This window comes from Anabrus simplex, chromosome 2 (assembly GCF_040414725.1).
Source record: "Anabrus simplex isolate iqAnaSimp1 chromosome 2, ASM4041472v1, whole genome shotgun sequence".
Lineage (NCBI taxonomy): Eukaryota > Metazoa > Arthropoda > Insecta > Orthoptera > Tettigoniidae > Anabrus > Anabrus simplex.
The window spans coordinates 933,272,726-933,291,665 of NC_090266.1; the positions used below are offsets into that span (position 1 = coordinate 933,272,726).

At 38.5% G+C, this 18,940-nt stretch overlaps 1 protein-coding gene across 1 annotated transcript in view; it reads left to right on the forward strand.

The window, feature by feature from the left end:
- The first annotated feature begins 245 nt into the window (after positions 1 to 245).
- LOC136863196 (probable protein phosphatase CG10417) overlaps positions 246 to 18,940 on the forward strand; it is a 209,977-nt gene continuing 191,282 nt past the window's right edge. The window contains exon 1 of the mRNA XM_067139558.2: positions 246 to 492. Coding sequence (XP_066995659.2) covers positions 382 to 492 — 111 coding nt within the window. The 5' untranslated portion in view covers positions 246 to 381. The remainder of the gene's footprint in view (positions 493 to 18,940) is intronic.

Sequence of the window (18,940 nt, forward strand, 5' to 3'; positions counted from 1 at the left end):
AAAAGGTTTTATTCCTGCTCTGGCTCATTTGGTGCTAATGTGGTAGACGATTTGGCAACTCTGACTACGGCAGACGTAGTAAATCCTATTAGCCCCTAACAGACACCGGGCTGCCGCTGGAGGGTAGTGGTGTGAGGCGAGATCCGTCATGTTTTGTCCCCAACTATATGCGGGTAATGCTGCATTTTGATTTTGGCGCCCAAAGCTTACTGGAAGCGCCGCATGATAAATGGCGGGACAGATGGCGACTATCTTATCCTACGTTGGATTGTATAAAGCGGAGCATGGAGCGCTGTGCAACGTTGTGAAAACAGCGGTTCTGGAAGTTAAATGTCTTTATATCAGTTTTTATGCGTTTCTTGATATTCGTTCTCGATTAAAATGGGCGCATACCTCTCGGAGCCTGTTACAGAAAAAGTTTCTAGTGATGGCTCTGGTAAATACGTTTCGTATGGTGCTAGTTCGATGCAAGGATGGAGAGTTACTCAAGAGGTAATCTGAAAATTCGTTGAATATTTTTTGTGTTGCTGAAAATGTACGAAAGTTACTACTTTTTTCTTACTGTAGATATATATATGTATATGTTGTTTGACCCTGGTGATTGAGTGTTGTGCCGTGAAAGCTTCGGCAAATTCCTGAGTGTATATCGCTGATCCAGTGTATTTCTTGAAATTTAGCTTCAGGAATTACGTGTGATATGGAGGTACTAATTATTTATACTACCTTGGTCTCAGAAGAATTGAAGTGTTGAAGTTTCGTTGTTTCAGTTGAAACGACACACATTGGTACACATAACTTACACGTTTTTGTTCAATAAGCTTCGAGTCTGTGCGTGTGTGTTTGTAGTGAGGAAGGTGGCAAAGTTTCGTAGGCCTAGTTCTTAATGCTACGGTAAAGCGTATGAATAATTCAAGTTATGATGCACTGTCTGAACCGTGCATGGACTCGTGACTGGGCACGATCTGTTGAAAAGGAACAGCAATAGCTTAATGACGTTATCCTTAACCAGACACTTATTAAAATACTTCCTCAGTCCTAAAATAATAGTTGCACTTTTTCTTCAGCTTGTAGTTACCGAGTACGTTCGGTAATTGTTGGAAAAACTAGGCAGTTAAATTGAAATCATTTGCATTGTGGGCAGTAACAGCAGTCTGGTAATTTTGTGGAACTAAAGGCAGACAGACACCCATGTTGTTGACATTTCTGTTTCTTCAAATGAGGTAGCTTATAGCTGTTGCTCCCATCAACCTTCATATATGACAGTACGAAGTCGGAAAACATACAATATCTCCACTGGCAGTTCGTCAGACCTGTTCACAGTGGCCGTGATGTGTTGATCTATGGTTCTGTTGTAAGTGGTACTCTATATTTGGGAGACTGTGTGGGTTTGATAGTACTTACATATTATCCGCACACTTTATCTCGGTGCATTTGTGTACGGGGGTGAGGAGTAAGGAGGGAGCTGTCCTGGTATCGATAGTGCTGCCTGGTGCTGCCAACTGAATGAAAATTAAATCTGAATTGAATCGAGAATATGATCGATCGATATGAAATTTCTAAACCGTTATCGTCTTAAGCCAACAGCTATGTCACATACACATTATATAACATTATAAAACATTTCTCGATGCGAATCTTGTTCCTAGCATGAATTCTATACTTTGGCTTTGTTGTGTAAACAACAACAGTACTAGTACGTAAAGTGTACGCCAGATGTCGCACAACGATGCTTAAGCGATTCATAGTTTGTGTTTCAAAGGTTGCCAGTACGAATCTCGAAGATCGCCGAGGTCGACCGATTCAGCACTGGGGTGTAAATGCACCAAGATAAAGTGTGCGGATAATACATCAGGATGTTCCTGCCCGGGTTGTTGTGACGCTTCGTGATGCAGGCGAGGCTGAACTGTTCGCGACTACAAAACGGGAAATAAAGGATCAGTATGGGTATTTGCATTACCGTGCCAAGTGCAGACAGACTTTGGTGGTGTCATTAAGGACTACTTCCTCAGTCAGCATTTATGTCTGTTCACAGTGTGTCGAAGATAGCACAGTTTTTAATTCTTTAGTAACAGTTGAATATTGAGACATATTTTAGCTCCTCCTTTATAGTTTCCCATCATATTACTATTTTGTGTTGCATTATAAAGGGTCCTGCCACTGCTAAGAGCAGATTTGCCCAGGAGAGCTCCTTGGCTAAAAATACGCCAGTTTGGAAGTTGATTATTATCGCTCTTGCTTTGGGAGAGGTCGAAGCGTTCATTGTGACATCTGGAAGCCCACCAACGTGCCCTAAGAAGCATGTGTTTTTTTTTGTTTTTGTTTAATAAAATATCTCAAACCGCTCAACATTTTCCAAAATAGGTGGTTGAAGGAACACTGCTGTTGTCGATATAATTCAATACACAGATAATCACCTAGGTAGCTGTCATTACCAACTATGGCACAATAAATACTTCTAAACCAAGCTAGTTGGCCATGCGGTTGGGGGCGCGCAGCTGTGAGCTTACATTCAGGGGATAGTGGATTCAAACCGCACTGTCGGCAGCCCTGAAAAGGGTTTTCCCTGGCTTCCCATTTTCACACCATGCAACTCTTTCATTAAGGCCACAGCTGCTTTCTTCCCACTCTTAGCCCTTTCCTATTCCATAATTGCCGTAAGATCTTTGTTGGTGCAATGTAAAGCCAATTGTAAAAAAGACATATAAACCATTGGTGATAAATTAATATACACAATCTTAAATGTATAAAACCTTTATGCCTTGCTTTGCGTATATGTAAAAATTAATCCAATGATAAATTAATTCAAACACATAGGCCTACCTAAGCAAATGGTGAAGAATATCCGCACCTCACAAGATGTTTCCATCAACAGTTGGTGGCATTATCTGATGACCTCGGTAAGACAGTAAGATAAACAGAGCCTTGAACTGAGATACTGCAGCGAAATGCTGCTGTTTGAGCTACGGAAGGTCTTCCTGTTCTTTTGATATGAAAAATCCCCTTTTATCAACATGGACTCAAATGAGCATGTCTGGAATATTCTCTTGTACACTGAAGCTGCAGTGGTAATTGATGCGGAAATGAGTCATTATGTGCTGTCCACTCCTCCACCCAGACATCCTATAGTATGGAGCAATGTCAGGGATGTCAACATGCTGCACTACTCCCAGGTTGAGTTGGGCGATGGAGAGTGTTGAGGTCTGAGAACAGTCGTGATAATTTGTTTCAATTTGGTGTCTTAATACTGAAGGTATACAACCCTTCAGCCATCTGTGTACTGCAGATAATATGGAAGGTATTCAACCATTTAGCCATCTGTGTACTCCGGATGGATGACCTCGGCTTAATTGAATTCCTGCGCATGCGCTATATTCCTCGTACTGTTTGCACTACTGAGCTGAGAGGCTCAGATGGTTGAGGTGCGTGCCTTCTGGCCCCAACTTGGCAGGTTCGATCCTGGCTCAGTTTGATGGTATTTGAAGGTGCTCAAATACGTTTGCCTCGTGTTGGTAAATTTGCTGGCACGTAAAAGAACTCCTGCAGGACTAAACTCCGGCACTTTGGCGTCTCCGAAAACCGGAAAAATAGTGGGACATAAAGCCATTAACATTATGTATTACCGTTGCACTCTGCTGGTACTGCTGTGTGCGTTATTGCCATTTGAAAAGTAGTCCTCGAATTGTGTCTCACCTTCTCATTCCCTAAATAAGCCCATGCATTTTCACAAAGCAAACTCTTCGTGATTTCCTGGGGCGTTTTGAAGCTAGAATTCCACTGTGTCTGGATATACAGGAACTTGGAAACATACAAGTAGATAATATATGAATGCCATATACCGGTCCTGTTTGTTATAATGGTTTTTACTGATTAGTGCAGCTCTTCAATGTTTTGGGTATGGATTTCATAATCATCAGGTCGCACAATCAGTTTGATGAATGTATCCCTCCTCTCAGAGCTGGTTAAGTCTTCCATCCATCAGTACAGTTCGGTACTTTTGAACAGTGAAGTCTAAAAAATAAATGATGTTTGTAATTAATAAAAATTGATAGAAAGGAAAAAAGTATACGAAGTAAAGGGGATACAACACAATAAACATGTACAAAAACTTAAAAAGGCAAAAATGTCCAAAACTCCTCCACTGATACCCATTACATGTAACAACTGTTGGAAAAACCAATTGTCAAAATTAATTGTCTGTGCCACAAAATCTAGCTAATTGGGAGATAAGTAAAGAAAAACCAGTAATTAGTACACATGTCAATATTACATGTAATACTCGATTGAGCTTAGAATCAGGAAATCTGTTAGTTCCCTTACAACATAACAAAATAGAGTTCGATCAGTACTGCAATGATGAGCATGATTGCTGCATTTTGTGATTTCTATAACATACAGAGCCTTTAGACGAACAGCACCTCACCATTTACTATGAGTAATTTTGTCACAAGGAGTAACCTAACCATTCCATCATATTTTGGCAGTCAGGCTGGTTAGCTCAGGCAGTAAAGCACTAACCTTTTGAGCTCAAGATGGCCGGTCCGATCCCGGCTTGGTCCATTGGTATCAGAAGGTGCTCAAACACATCAGCCTCGTATTGGTAGTAGATTTACAGGCCCGTTAACAAACTCCTGTGGGATGTAATTTAGGCACCTCACCATCTCCGAAAACTGTAAAAGTAGTCAGTAGGACTTAAAACCAACATTATTATTATTAATTTTGACAGTGACAGTAATATGTATTAAGGACGCGCAGCTGTGAGCTTGCATCTGGGAGATAGTTGGTTCAAACCCCACTGTCGGCAGCCCTGAAGATGGTTTTCCGTGGTTTCCATTTTCACACCAGGCAAATGCTGAGGCTGTACCTTAATTAAGGCCACGGTCACTTCCTTCCCACTTTTATTCCTTTCCTATTCCATCGTCGTGCATTGGTGCGACGTAAAGCAAATTTAAAAAAATATTAAGGTCGCTGTGTGACCAAACTGAATTCTAAGCTAACCCTGTCACTTAACGGTGCTTTCCATTGGCACAAACGGTAACCTAACCCTTACTATCAGTAATTTTCTCACTAACAGTAACCTAACCCCCTACAAGTAATTTTGACACTGGCGGTAATAACTACTATACGCGAACTTTTTCTTGAGCCCGATTTTTACGGGGTGAGGGGTAAGGAGGGAGCGCTGACAGTTCCGGTTATACTGCCAACTGGATGGAAATGAAATCTGAATTGAATCGATAATATGATCGATCGATATGAATTTTCTAAACATTTATTATCTTACGCCAACAACTCTATCACACACACATTATTTAACATTATATAACATTTCTCGATGCGAATCTTGTTCCTAGCATGAATTATATAGTTTGGCTTTGCTGTGTAAACAACATCAGTACTAGTTCGTAAAGTGTACGCCAGATGCCGCACAGCGATGCATAGTTTGTGTTTCAAAGGTTGCCAATATGGATGTCGAAGATAACCGAGGTCTACCGATTCAGCACTAAGGAGCTCAGGGCTCAAGAAAAGGTTCGCGTATAGTATTAAGGTCACATGTGACCTAAACCTGTCCCTAACTGTGCTATCGAGTAAATCTGAATCAAACCAGCCATTAACAGAAACCATCGGGAGTTATTAGAGGCATTATGACTTGGAAGTAATGTTCGATCACGTCATGGTTAGTGTGTTATTTGTTCTTTACATTGCCACCGTTGTAAAATCATCGTTCACCGAGCGAGTTGTGTGTGCGGTTAGGGATGCACAGATGTGAGCTTGCATTTGGGAGATAGTGGGTTCAAGCCCCACTGTCGGTAGTCCTGAAGATGGTTTTTTGTGGTTTCCCATGTTCACACCAGGCAAATGCTGGGGCTGTACCACAGCCACGGTGCTTTCTTCCCACTCCTAGCCCTTTCCTATCCCATCGTTGCCATAAAACCTATGTATGTCGGTGCTGCGTAAAGCAAAATTGTAAAAAGAAAAAAGGAAAAAAAAGACCGTCGTTCAGCAGCATGCGGGAGAGAAAACAGCGGAGTGGGGAGAGAATGAGAGAGAAGATGGCTTGACCTCTTGTGTTGTTACAGGGACAACTACTGCTGCAGTATGCAACATTTAAGAAAAATGCTAATGTTTCAGTTTATTTAATGTGAACAGTGAATGTGTCTCATTGTTAACATACTACTTTTTCTTGGATTCTCTGGTTTTTCATGTGGTAACAGAAGACAGGGCTCCAGTATGCTTACCCTGATGGAGAGGGATTTCCAGAAGTTGCTGCTACTGTTCCCATTCTCTTGACACTTGGCATGTGTAGCCACAAATACACAATAGTGTTCACTAGTGTTGTCTGTGGGTTCACATCGTGAGACGTCGTGGATAGAAACTGCCATTGTTGTAATAATGAATTTCAGCCACTGCATTATGTGCCGCGGGTTGGTAAAAGTCTGTGTGCGACTGTCATTCACCAGAAAATGTCACTTACTGGACCGACTTTGATATTTAAATGTTTACAGGGTGCAGAAAATCTTTGTTTTGAAAATTAAAGGAGTATTTGATAGTACAATTACAAGTATTATGAACATAGAAACCATAGATCTGCAGTAATTAGTATCGGTGCTATGCGCGCTTAAACATTTCAGATCGGCTGCCACCCTCCCAGGTGCTCGAGCATATACGTGACACACTGTTTGATTTTATCGTTTAGCTGTATGCAGTGAAAACGGACAAACGTACAGTACCGCAGAGCAGATGTTTGAAATGTCTCCCTCCAACTTGGCGGCATAATTCTTGATGCAACAATGATTTGCATATTTTTTGGAAAATTCCCGGCGGTCCTCAGGCACGATGTGCTGGAGTGGCAATGGACAGATGGAAGGACAAGGAAGGTTTGGTGAACAGCACTTCAGCAAAAACAGTGTGGCTCGTTAATGCTCGAGCATCTGGGAGGCAGGCAGCTGAAACTAATCACTGCAGACCTATGGTTCCTATGTTCACAATACTTGTATATGTACCCACTAACACCCCTTTAATTAATGAAACAAAGTTTTTCTGCACCATTTACATGCACTCACCTGAACATGAGTAAATGGTGACAAATTAATACATACACCCCTGAATGAAGTGTAATCCCATCGAAGTGATGACTGCATTACCGAGTATTCAACTAGACACTGAATTGACCCCTGTTCTCAGAGAGTCTTTCATGCTTTTGTATTGAAGTACATTTCCTATGACTATGATTGTAGCTCAGTGCGCTGTATCTGTATGCTTCTGTGGCCAAGTTTCTCGTTGAAGAAATATGATTAATTTTGAATGAACGGAATAATGGCAGGGAAGTCAAGAGCCGTCAGTGAAGATTTACTAAGCAACTGTTTAGCATAATTGGTTAAGGGGAGTTTGAAAGCAATTTTTGGTAAATTTTTGCTTCTTTTTTTATATCCCATGTTAAAATGTGCTATTTTCTTAACGAAATATCAATAGATTTAAAAATCACATGGGATTGATTTTTTTTAAAAAATATTGTCTGAACAGGTCAAAAATATTAAACATATTTGCATGCGTTACTTCAAGGTGAAATTTGGTCATTTTTCAGGTAGACTGCTGTGGTTTGTTGTATTAGGAACAAGAATTTACATAGTGCCTATTGATAGCACTGTAGAAACCAATAAGGCTGTTGTTCAGAATATAAAGTGCTACCTGTATTTAGAGTTATAGTCAAGTGTAATCAGCTTCATTCATTCAAATAAGTTTAAAATGTTTCCAAGAAGAAGCGTTTTCAAGAAACGTAAGTTTCTTATGACTAGGATTTCTAAAATTTAACCGTATCCTTCACTATTTGGCTGTTAATTTTCTTTCCTTCTAGTCACAAGGTAGTATGGGGTTATCCTCTGTTCCTCTGGACCCTGTGTACCATTGGGTTTATTCTTGTTACATCATGGGGTTGCATGGGTGGTTTCAACATCCCCTTTTTAATGTGTTGGGTCTATTTATTAAATTTTCTTTCTGATCTGCTGAAAAAGTTAGAAGACAAAACAACCACATTTTCACTCATTTTTAGTCATTTCAAACATTTACATTTTTAGTTACATTCTTCCTCATATCTCATGAACCACTTGTAGTAGAGTATTAAAATTCTCAGGGAGTTATAACAAGCCTATAAGAGTACTGAACTAAAATGAATAAATAATGCTATGTACAACCAAATTTATTTAGGAGAATGTACAAATAATGATTTTAAAAATAATATAGTTACAGATCAGTATTTCCTAAACTGGCGACTGTAGTCCAATAAATTTACTTCAGTAAACAAAGAACATACTCCAAAATATTGAGTAAAATTTCATATCTGTATCTGTAGTGGTTTCTGAAATAATAGGAAGTGAATTAACAAAATTTAACATTGTCGATATGGAGTTTTCCAACTCCCTTTAAGCACCCACCTGCTTTGCTGAAGATTACAGGAGTGAATCCTGGCATGGTCAGTTTGTATTTAAGTATGTTTTAATATGAGATACTCAGAACGTTTCTGGAAATCTATGGCTATTGAAAGACCAAATGCAACCACTGCTCTGCCCTATGGCCTGCAGATTACCAGGTGACGCTTGGTCAGGGTAACAAATTTTCTTGGTCCTTGGGGCTGGTATTGTACTGTCAGGTAGCTTCATGATTGTTCTTGTAGGCTGAGTGGACCTCGAACTAGCCCTCAGATACTGGTAAAACTACTTGAACAGACTAGGAATCAAACCTGGGACCTTTGGGTAAGAGGCAGCTCGCTACCCATGGAACACGGGACAGAGTATGTGGAATGTACAAGCCTCCAAGTTCAGAGGGCTCTATTGGACTTCTTTGTGTTACCGTGCAGCCTAGTGCTGCGAGTTGCGAATGTAAATAGTGAGCATGGAGTGATCATCGAGGAATATTATTATTATTTATGATGTATTTATTGCCTTGAATTTTATACCCAACAGTGAATCAAATAATAACACTAAAAAGCACGATTTTAAATGGTGTAATAGGTGTTAAATAACAGAATGTTTAATTTTTTTTACAACTTGCTTTACGTAAAACCGATACAGATATTATTATGGTGACGATGGGATAAGAGAGGGCTAGGATCGGGAAGGAAGTGACAGAGGCCTTAATTAAGGTACAGCACATGCCTGGCGTGAAAGAAAATTAAGGGCCGAATTCATAGTCAGCACTTATACATAAGTGGAACCCTTAAGCAATAAGGGATCACTTATAATAAGTATTCACTTATGAGTTTATATTTCGTAGACAGCACTTAAAGTGCACACTCAATGATGCAGTAAGTATTTACTGGAGATGTGGCAATGCTGTATATTATTCCCATGCTTCCTGGATCATGTAGTTCTGGCTACCGAATAGTGGGATGATGTATTGTGTTTTGTTTATCGAAGGACATCGCACGACATTTTTGAGGTTAAAAGATGGTTTATAAAAAACCAGCGAGCTGAGACGGCACCTTCAAGAATTTGTGTCGAAGGACATGCACATAATGTAGAAGAAGCAGACTTCTCATCAGAATAGGCCCTATGAATGACGTGGGAAAAACTTGTTGTGGATAATGCAAACTACGAAAGTGCCCAGATTCTTAAGTTTCTTCTTAATATATTTATAGCTATCCAGGTACTCGAACCTATACAAATATTCATCCAGATGTATAATATCTAGCCTTACAACGCTTTTAATGATTTGACCAATGTATCCGTAGCCGTTACGTTATAATAGGCCTAATTACTTCCCCAATAAAATGTAAATAGTATGTTTTGATTTGCGATGCCATAATTTCAGAAACTTCTGATATAATCAGGCAAACGATTGGTTGACTAACCTGATATAATTTGCACAAATCAACCTTAAAATGAATGGTGGTAGTGCGACACATATTTCTTATAATTCAGTATGGTTCTGTACTATTCCATAGGCCTAGTCTTAATAACTTATCAACTTGTAACACATTTCCAATTAAGCAAAATACCGGTAATTATAATAATAACAATAACCTGCAATTAAGAGGTGGCATAAAATCTCAAAACAGTATCTTCATTGATGGTGAGATAACGAGTCCTCTAGAGGTTACGTTCGCTCTCTCACACAAAGGAAAAAGAATATCCATAACTCTCACTTTACTAAAACGAAACCTTCTTTAAATTGTTGGTCACATTACATTTCAACAGGATTTTCCTTCTCTACTGTACTGTGTGCTCAGAAAGCATTCTGTGAACGAAAAGCAACATATTCAGCAAAATCATTATCCTCCATCTTGCTGCAATGTAAGTGAGACACTTGTGTGTGTGTGTGTGTGTGTGTGTGTGTGTGCGCGCGCGCGCGCGTGCGTGCGTGTGTGTGTGTTTTTTTTTCCATTTATAGCAATAAGTGATACACTTAAGTAGGTAATATGAAATGGAATCTGGCTTATAGGAGGCACTTATGTATAAGTGCTGTCTATGAATTCGTCCCTATAAATTAATCCCTAAGACTGTAGTAATGGCATGTGGCCTCTGAAGAAGCCTGGTGCATTTTTTCGAGTTAATGCCGTACAGGCGATCTGCACGTCTCTGAGAATGGGGCCCTACTGATGATGAATTCTAATGAAGATGGCACACATACCCAGTCCCCAAGCCATCGAACATACCTGGCCCAGAAGAGGATATTACCGAATTTGTTTTTAATTTTAGTGTGCTCAAGGAAATCAAGGTAAATTTCCGCAAGAATACCAGAGGCCAGTGAACCCATTGCCAGACCGTTCTGTTGGTAGATGCCATTGAACATGAAAAAGTTGTTGTTTATGACCAATTTAAGTAAGGTAATAAAGTCTTGAGTCTCTAATTTACTCAAGACTATTTTTTTCAGGTTATTTTCAATGATGGGAATTAACTTGGAAATTTGGATGCTGGGGTACATGTTTATAATATCAAAAGAGTGGAGAGAATAATCGGGTTGCATGCTGAACTTATTTAGTTTATCTATTAATTCATGTGTATTTTTAATGGACTTCTTAGATAAGAATTGGTAGTTATTCCTTAAGAACCTTTGGATAAATTGCGATGTTTTGTACAATGGACTCGGTCTATAATTAATGATTGGTCGAATGGGAACACCGGCCTTATGTATCTTCGGGAGAGCTCTGGCAGTATGAAGACCCGGTAACAAGAAAATAATAGCCAAACAAAAACTTCTACATGCCCTAAATAAGAAAATAAAAGCCAATGATCTCATTGTGACTAAAGCTGACAAAGGTAACACAACAGTAATTATCCATAAATCGATAATATCCTCTTCTGGGCCAGGTATGTTGATGATGTTCTAGCAGCTATAAATGAAAAATCAACAGACGCTCCCACTACCCTTCAAGAGCTAAATGGCATCGACTCCCATATCAAATTTACGCTGGAATCAGAAACAGATCAAAAGATCAACTTTCTAGATCTAACCATCATAAGACATCCAGATTCTTTAACCTATAAAATTTATAGAAAACCCACCCAATCCGCAGTTACTATTCGTCAAGATTCAGCTCGCCCCCAACCTTTGAAAAGAACATTTAATAGCCTAGTTCACCGAGTTTTCAACATACCCATGACCAAGAAAGATCTTTCCATTGAATTGAATACTATTCACAGTATAGCAAAATTCAACGGCTTCAGTAGCCACTTAATAGAAAGTATTATCAATAAACATAAATTTTGTCCCAAAACAACACTTTAGAAAGAACTACCTAAATACGAATCTTTTCCCACTTTCACTTTTAATAACATAATTCATAAGATCACTAATTTTTTCGAGAAAAAAGGCGTAAAAATAGCATTTAAAACCAATTATAACAGTACACACATTCTACATAACACGTCACACATCAACAAGGTCAACAGGTACGCAGAATCAGGTGTTTACAGGCTCAAATGTAACTCCTGCGCAAATATTTCTTATGTAGGGCAAACTGGAAGAAGTTTTAATATAAGATAGTTGGAACACATCAGCGCAGTCAAATATAATAAATTTTCAGCTATCGGCCAACATATGGTCGATTACAATCATAAATTCACGAATATTGAACTAGGCATGGACATTCTTGAAATAGCTAACAAGGGCTCTCTGCTTAACAGAGAATTTTTATATAGATCTGGACCAGTACTTTGCTAACTATATAACCTTAATGAAATAACGGAAAAGTCTAATAATTTATTTGATTTATTCATTACCTTTTTCAGAAAAAACAATTTAGCGGAACAAAAATCTTTATTTAAGTTAATTGAAGGTCCTCCGCCGATACAATTACCATCATTTCCTCACCTGGCGGCCCCGCCTTAAGCCACTTCCCATTTCCTCGCCCCTCCCTTCGCACGTCACCCGCTCCACTGGATTGCTCCTCCCTTCCAACTTTCTTCCCCTCCTATTCCATGCCATTCTCATTCCCTTAGTTGGACTCTGGCGGTCAGGTCGCTCACACTGCCCGCAAGGCGAGTACTCATTATTTTCTCTCTTAGTCTTTCGCCATTCCCTTCCTTTAAAATATCTCGTGTTAATTCCAAATTTTTCATCATCAGGTTCTATTGGTTCCTACGTTGATTGGGAATTTTCCTCACACCACAGCAAGAATTCATTATATTATAAGAATGTCATATGGTTTTATCTACATTTATTTTCTGTATCAGAAATATTGGACCTCAAGCAAGACAGACACCCTCTGCGCCAATGTTCAACTTTCCATTCTCTACCTGAAGATGCACTTGAAATTTAGAACTCAATAGAAGTATCTGTACTTTGCATTCAACCGGCATATCGTCGTTGCCGGTACAAAACCTCCTATGTGATAATATTTTTGGAGATATACTGACCCGCAGCACATACAGTATGAAGAGCGAGAATGCCTTGACCATAGTCACACAATATTGCACCTAAGATGACAGAACATTACCGGCCGAAGTTCTGAGCTAAAATATTTCACATAGGAGGTTTTGTCCCGGCAGCGATGATATTACACTTTTAAAGTGCAATTTTAGAGTATTCACTAACAAGGGCATATTCAGTCATTGTAAAAATTGTGTGATACTACAGTATTCTTACAGTCTAATTGTAATTGACATAAATCCTGAAAATTTTGTCATTGATCAGTACAACATTATTTTATCTAAAACATTTCTTCACTCCACCATTTTATATGTACATTATCTCATCACATACATAGTATTGACAAGTCATTTGTTATTTTCAACAGCAAATGCTATTCAACTTCATCTAACTAGAGGCTGCTCAGTAGGTAAACTATTCCAAACATGCATTTCTTTGTAATGGAGATGGAGAATAATGCGGTCCAACAGAGAAAGGCTTGTTGTCAATACACTTCATTCATAATGTAGGCCTACAAAGTACCTTCACCTCGTCAAATGATTCAGCTGTCAATAAACTGATATTCTTCACAACATTTTAACATCGCTTCAAATTGAGATGGTCCACTGAGGTCCAATTTTAACACTGTTCTTCAACCTTTAATATACAACTTTTTATCTTCTCATCAATGTGTTCTACATTTCTACCATATGCCCATGACTTTCGTCTTTTGTCTCCTGAAAAGGAATATAGTGATCCCCTGACCAACCTTCAACATTATTTCCTCAATATTACTTTTTGAATAAATATGACTGATCGTCATTCTCGTCAGCGTCTAATTGTAACCGCCAATCAGTCAACTTAATTTTTAGCAATCTTACTACTTGTTCATCACAGTCTGTTGCTTTGTCCATTTTACTTGTAATAGCAACTTTTATGTCAATAATTTTAATACTTTCACCTTTGTAATTCTTAACATTGCAAAAAAAAAATTAAAAACCAACATTGTTATTTTGAATGTTAATTTTAGTTTAAGTCTCTTCAAGACTTTAAAATCAATTTCATCTTATTGCGTTATTTCAAGTGCTTATTTTTATTCCAAAGTTAAGACTGATGATGCCTTCATACTAGGCGAAACATGTACCATTTTTAGTTAATAGATCAATGTAAATCATCCAAGGCAATGACTTATTGTATTGATTAGGTGGTCAATTTAATAAATGACGTACTGTTATTATTCTAACCTAATTATTAACAAAAGGAGCTCTTTATTCATTCCTCACTAAAACAATAATGGTGAATCTTTTGTGATGGCGTGAAAGGCTGTACAAGTTAATGTTCTGTGTTTACTAACCTGACAAGTTGATCTCACTGTTTATAGTAAGGTAAGTTTGTAATTGAATTGCTTCCAAGTGTAAAGCTCAGTGCATATTGTGTTAAAATATTTGCAGGTGTCCAATATTTTATAAGCATAAACTCCTCTTTCCTAGCTCCTATCATGCTTATTTGTCATAACTTCATTGATACTCACCGTAGGTGAATCAGCGGCCTCACCTCGGATTATAGTGCATGCTGCCAGCCAACCTGCTCATGGTTAACAATACTTTGGACAGTGTGAGAGTCGAATGAGCATGAGCGAATGAACTGGGTGGTTCGCAGACCTCTGATATACATTGTCTTCTATGATCATTTCTTAGTTATTCCAACACATTTGAGACCTTAGTAGCCCAGCTCCTGGGCTGAATAGTCACTGTCGAGACCTTCATTGCAGGAGGACCCGGTTTAGATTCCCAGCCAAGACATATTTTAATCAATCGCATTGGCTAATTCCTCTGATTTGAGGACTGGGTGTTTTTGTCATTCCATTACTCTCCTCATACATGCAGCATATTACTGAAAACCCACCCATCTCTGTTGTCTCATTAAATTATATTTTCTATGCAATTTATGCATACCTTTAATCCGTATTTTCTGCATGTTCATGTTATTAACCCTCCAGTGTCGCTAGGCAATCATTTAAGGAATGCAGCTCTAAAAAATTAGTCATTAATAACTACTATATCATTTTGTAAAGGCATAAACGGGTCATTATTAACGACTCATATCACTTTGAGGGTTAATTGAATCAATTGTAATTGCAAGATTTCCCACCTTTTCTATACATTTATTATTTTGTCTATATCAAGAAAAACACATATTTAGAACACAACTTTAATTTTGTGTCATAGTGGCGCTCCACTGCATTTCGCTCGCCATGTCACACAGCACTTGAATGACCATTATCCTGGGAGATGGGTAGGCTGTCGTGGGCCAGATATATTGCATCCATGTTCAGCATATTTAACTTCCATGGATTTTTGTTGTTACATGAAGATTGAAGTAGAACCGGGGAGATATTTAAGATTTACTGGAATCAAAACCATTGGGTGTGTTCTTTCCTTCATTCAATATTTAATTCCTCTTACAATGTTGAGAGTAAAGGAATACATGATTGTGTGGCGGCAGCGATGCTTCTTCGCAGATGTTAAGTAATAATGCTTTTGAGACCAGCAGATGAAAGGAGAAATGATCAGGTGCATTTCTTGACCGACAAGGGTGTCTTAATTACTGTGTGTATGCAGCTGCTTAATAAACAAACTGTGGATATTGCCTGTAAGATACGAGGGCAATTCTGCATGATTCCAACGAAGAAGCTTGTGCTTTTGCATGGAGCATTCTCTCTCTCATACAGCCCACTTCCCCTCCCTCCCTTCCTTGAAGCACAGCCATGGGCTGTAGTTTGCACCCTAGCACAGCAAATACAGCGAGTTCGTCAATTTAATTCGCACATCTGAAGTGATAATAAAGTAACCTCATTTTCTCGAAAAGAAAAATTTTCTCTGCCAATCCGATTGAACCATCCTTCTTTATATAACACGAGGAACACCCTGATTTTTTTTAAAAAAAGTTTAGATATACCCTTTATATGATACATGCATTTTTTTGGGCATCAGTCTTCTTCTTGTTGAGCACGTTCCTTGCTCATTATATATATATATCTGACAGGTTTGTTCCTCAAAATTTCCAGATTTGTAAGTGACGTACCCACTTTCCCACAGATGTATGACAAAATTATAACGTGGCGGGTCACTTTAATATTAAAATAAATAAATGATATGTCATTGTTTCTCCATAAACAGTATCCCAAGGGCGCCAGTCTTCAAGCTTATGGCTTGAAAACAAAAGTAGATAATTAATAATAATAATAATACGTAATGAGACTCAAAAACTCCCAGGGGTGAGGTGAACGGAACACAAATCATTAAGTACACTAACTTGGAATTTAAGGATCATTAATAATCATTTCAGAACATAAAAATTAAAACAGCTATTTATTAAGATGAAAAACGTGACGTAACGGCGTTTTAACGAAATCTGAACTTATGGAAGCAAAAGAAAAATTGAATGAAATTAATTTTAAAAATGAACTGTTGCGCGAAGACTTGCAGTAACTTATGCCTTTAGCTCACCAATTGTAGACTCTGTTGTCTTGAAGCTGATGATATGAGGATCTCTCGTGCTGGCTGCTTCATCTGTTGTTGGATTCCAGTCCTACTTCCTGTCTTTAACACATCCTACTGTACTCCCTACATAAAGTCGTAATGAGTCCTAATTTTAAATGCAAAACCACCATGGGTTATGTTCATGGAGAGAACAGTAGCGTAGCTAAATTCATAATAAAAGCTCTCCTCCCCTAACTAGTCAAAACCGGTCTCCCGTTGACTACCTCTCGTCATTGAGATAACAAGTCCCAATGAGAGTAACTTTTGAGTAGAATATACTCAGATGTGAAGTGAACTGAGTTAAAATCTTCTCCGACGTGCAGATGTAGAATCGTAGTAAGAGTCTCTTCCAAGAGTGAGAATCAGAATGTCCAATAAGAATGCTAATGTCCTCTCCAGCTCTTGTCGGTGGTATATATCGGTTCAAAAGTCTCCTTCCATCAGCCATATCACATGGTCCAGTAAGATTCGAGGTCTCATCCCTTCTCCGATGTATTGCTGTGAATCCATCACGTTGCTTCATTACGTTCATTCACATAGGCTGAACTTTCCCGCTGAAATAAAGCGTCCCGAAGTGGAGTTTGAAAAGTGGGTGTTAATAATGTATAAACTGTCTCTTCATGAGGTAGAGAGGGTAAGGTCTCTCGTAACCTAGATGACGTACTTTTCCTGGAATTGGGCTGAAATTAGCCTGCTGACTCTGGTCACCTCACGACGGCTATTGGAAAATTTACTGCAAGTTATAAATATGCATGATGTTGAAATACTTTACCCAATAATTTGTTCGTTCAGAATACGTTATAGCCGCGATACAAAGAAATGAAATGATTGAAATGGATGATAAAAACCCTATATATATACACACACACATTAATTTAAACATGACCTATCAGTGATTAAATATGCACATCTTATCAATTAATTACATAGTTCAATAATTAAAAACATGCAGTGATGTCCCAAACATCACATTCGCCCCTCTGAGCCTGAAACAAGTAGTACTTCCGTTGAGGGCTCACACTTACACTTTGCCACTTACGTTTCACTTGTTTTTAAAACCACTGTACATTCATTCATTACTGTATACAACATAACACTATTTTACAAAATTACAACTTGATGATTCCACCTACAACTTCATAACAAATAATATATAACACTTCAAAAATTTCCATTAAAACACAATATTACAACTTAGCGAGTTTCTGATGTCTCACTTTCTCAAATGTTCGTCATCTCTTGCTGATTTCATGAATCCAGTGTATGCAACACTTGACAATTCAATTTATACCTGTACAGAATTTACACAAACAAAATGCAGCGTATTACTCTTTCAAGTGTTTATACGTTCTTGCTGTATGACTATCACTTCACACACGCCAACACATTCATGTGGTTTTACCCTAGGGTAAAATTATTGCAAGTCTTTATGATGACTTCATATACTCTACGGGGAATTTACAAATCTTAAACTGCAATATTAATGATCCTCGTTATATTAGATCCAGTTACCAGATAACCCATACATGGCATTACATAAAAAGAACAGACGTAACCTTGGTAATGAACTCGTGTCAATCAAATACACATCGTGTAGCAAGCAAAACAAAACTTGGGAAACTCCACCTACCAGAGAGCAGTCACTCCACGCTGCGACAGGTGTATATTATATAAGAGATAAGCGTGGCCTGGCTCACTGACCTATATTCCAGCTCTACGGGAAGTCTACCAGACTCGTAATATATTTACTTAAACTTCTGATGTTGTACGTACCATTAAAATGCAATCGCCATCAGATAATTTATAAGCACAAGGTCCTAGTTTCTTATGTATACGATAAGGTCCTTGATATAAAAGGAAAAACTTTTTTGTGACTTTATCTTCGCTGTTAGATAACATGGGAACTCTCAAAAGAACAAGGTCACCTACCTCAAATTCATCCAATACCTTACGTTTTTGCTGCTTCTTTCGAATGTTGCCAGCTCTTACTAGGTTTTCTCTGGCCAATCTAACATAAAATTCAGCATTACGCTGCGGCACCTCAGTAATACCCAATACTCTCACCAATTCATTTTGTGGCTTAGTACCGAAATGAACTTGCAAAGGTGTCAATCTAGTACTTGCGTGCTGTACGGCATTGATCCGTGTTTCAATAAGAGATAACTGCGCTACCCAAGCGGAATGCCTCTCGTGTACTAGTGACCTAAACATGCGCGCTAATTCCTTCATCACCCGTTCACACATGTTCCCTTGAGGATTTCTGATGGATGAATGGACCTGAGTAATACCTAATTCACTAATTACGGCTTTCCACTTCTTTGATGTAAACTGTGGTCCACTGTCTGACAATATTCTCTGAGGAGTACCTAATTCAGGGACATATTTCTCTTGGATTATACGACTACAGGATTTTCCTGTTGCTTTCCTCATAGGGTATAATCTGACCAATTTAGAAAAAGCGTCTATCAAAACAAAAATATATTGAAAGCCGTATTGTCCTTTTACAATAGGACCGAAAAGGTCGATACACACCAAGTCACCAGATTTTTCTGCAGTTA